The following is a 1739-nucleotide window of genomic DNA, read 5'->3' as shown; positions in this document are numbered from 1 at the left end:
GCTCCAATTTGTATAGAAGAACTACAGGTCCCACCCTCTTCACCTTCTACCCTCCCCCCCTCACCACGTTTTCGCCCCAACCCGCACTGCAATTCCCTTTTACATCTAACCTACATTTCCCTTGTCTGCCTGTCTTGGTAACAATCTTCCACCGACACATCCGCATCCTTCCCCGCCATGGCCGCTTCAAGCCCTAGATCCATCCAGCATTCCCTCATCCACCACCCAGGCCTCCTCGCGTCAAAACTGCAGCCCAATTCTCGCTCCTCCCCGCACCACTTCCTTCTGAAAACCACGGCTGTGTCCTCTACCACCTCCTCCACGTCATCGACCTCGTCCTCCTCAACTTTCCCAACCATCCAACTCACCAAGCCCGCAGCAATTCCTTTCTATTCCTCCCGTTCCTGGGTCTCCACCCTTCTTTCTACAAAGTTCTACGGCCCCTGCCCGCACCACGCCAACCTCCGCAAGAATGATCTTAACCTCTTCTGCACAAGACACGCCCAAAAGATCTGTCAATACTGCCATCGAGACAACCACGATTCGAAACCGTCTTGCACCATCCTCCACGTTTCCCGCTACATGTATCATGACGTGCTTCTCGCCAAGGAAGCCGCGGCCCTCCTCGACGTCTCTGACGTGCAATCGTACCTGAACAACGGGAACCGCGTGGTGTACATCGATAGAAGGGCGCAACCCAAGTCGAAACTCGCGCCGCACGCCAAAGCTTGTGCCGTGTGCTCGCGCACGCTGCAAGATCCGTACCGGTTCTGCTCAGTGTTTTGTCGGCTCGCGCATGCGAACGACCCTGCTGCTGTAGCGACTCTGCCAGTGCCGGACGCGTCGCCATTACTTCACCACAACATTCGCAAGACAAAGACGGTATCTGCTCCGTCATCGCCGCAGCCTCAGTCGAAGAGGAATGAGCGGTCGTCAAAACGGGGCGAGCGTCCCAATTCGCGTGCCATGTCGCCCGTGACACCGGAGCGCGCCCACGTCAAAAGTATGTCTCGGACAACGGCTCCTCCCCTTCAATTGAGGTCTATTTCTAAGAAGAGCAGACGCAAGGGGACACCAGTGAGAAGTCCATCTTTGCATACGCTAGAGTATTTATTAAGTCATGGGACGTGTGTGTAAGTAGGGACAAGAGTGAGAAATTGAAACTGGCAGAAGGGGATAGAACAAGGCAGTAGTGTTGTGTCCACCCCTTGTATCTGTGACGAGAATTGTAGTGACGATTGTACAGTTTAGACCTTGTAGATAATAGTAGCATCCTCGATCATCGCACATCGTTCGGTTGAGATTGCCGTTGCCTACCTTGTAGAAGTACGTGGTTGAAAAAAAGCAAAAAGACAGGAAGGAAAGCGAACCGTCACATTGAGAACTTAACCCAGAAACCTTATTGCATGATGCCTTGAAGGATTTTCCCTTTAAACGTGTGCGATGCATTACAGCATTACAGTATCAAATTGATAAGAGGATACTTTAGAATGAAAAGTATTTTGAGGGATGACGTCAAAAAGTCTCACTACCCAACTGTTGGATTTCGCTAACGCTCATCCTTCCTACGATCTTCCCCTACGTTCCTTTCCTTACGGCTCTGTTGGATTTCGCTACTGTACTACATACAGTATTGTGCACACACACACACACACCCCCCCCCCCCCCCCCCCCCCCCGTTGCGTGGGCAGGGGGCCCCCCCCTTTTCCCCCCCCGCCATTATTATCCGAAAGGGCGTG

The 1739-nt window shown here is 52.7% G+C and overlaps 2 protein-coding genes; one reads left to right on the top strand and one right to left on the bottom strand.

Annotated features, from left to right (window-relative positions):
* Positions 1-46: 46 nt before the first annotated feature.
* On the bottom strand, positions 47-166 carry CHC_T00007517001 (hypothetical protein). Its single transcript, XM_005711117.1, has one exon. The coding sequence runs from the start codon at positions 164-166 to the stop codon at positions 47-49; it is 120 nt and encodes a 39-aa protein (XP_005711174.1).
* Positions 167-177: 11 nt separating this feature from the next.
* Positions 178-1397, top strand: CHC_T00007516001 (hypothetical protein). XM_005711116.1 is given in 2 exon segments: positions 178-1137; positions 1138-1397. 1 exon segment carries the CDS (start codon positions 178-180, stop codon positions 1135-1137), a length of 960 nt encoding a protein of 319 aa, XP_005711173.1. The 3' UTR covers positions 1138-1397.
* Positions 1398-1739: the final 342 nt, after the last annotated feature.

This window comes from Chondrus crispus, genomic scaffold (genome assembly GCF_000350225.1).
Source record: "Chondrus crispus Stackhouse genomic scaffold, scaffold_76, whole genome shotgun sequence".
Taxonomy (NCBI): Eukaryota; Rhodophyta; class Florideophyceae; order Gigartinales; family Gigartinaceae; genus Chondrus; species Chondrus crispus.
Note: the sequence above shows the minus strand (reverse complement) of the source record. Positions and strands in the feature narration are given on the sequence as shown.

What these genes read in the sequence shown, in the direction of transcription:
- CHC_T00007516001 (XM_005711116.1), top strand. Translation starts at nt 178, where the DNA reads ATGGCCGCTTCAAGCCCTAGATCCATCCAGCATTCCCTCATCCACCAC.
- CHC_T00007517001 (XM_005711117.1), bottom strand. Translation starts at nt 166, where the DNA reads ATGCGGATGTGTCGGTGGAAGATTGTTACCAAGACAGGCAGACAAGGG.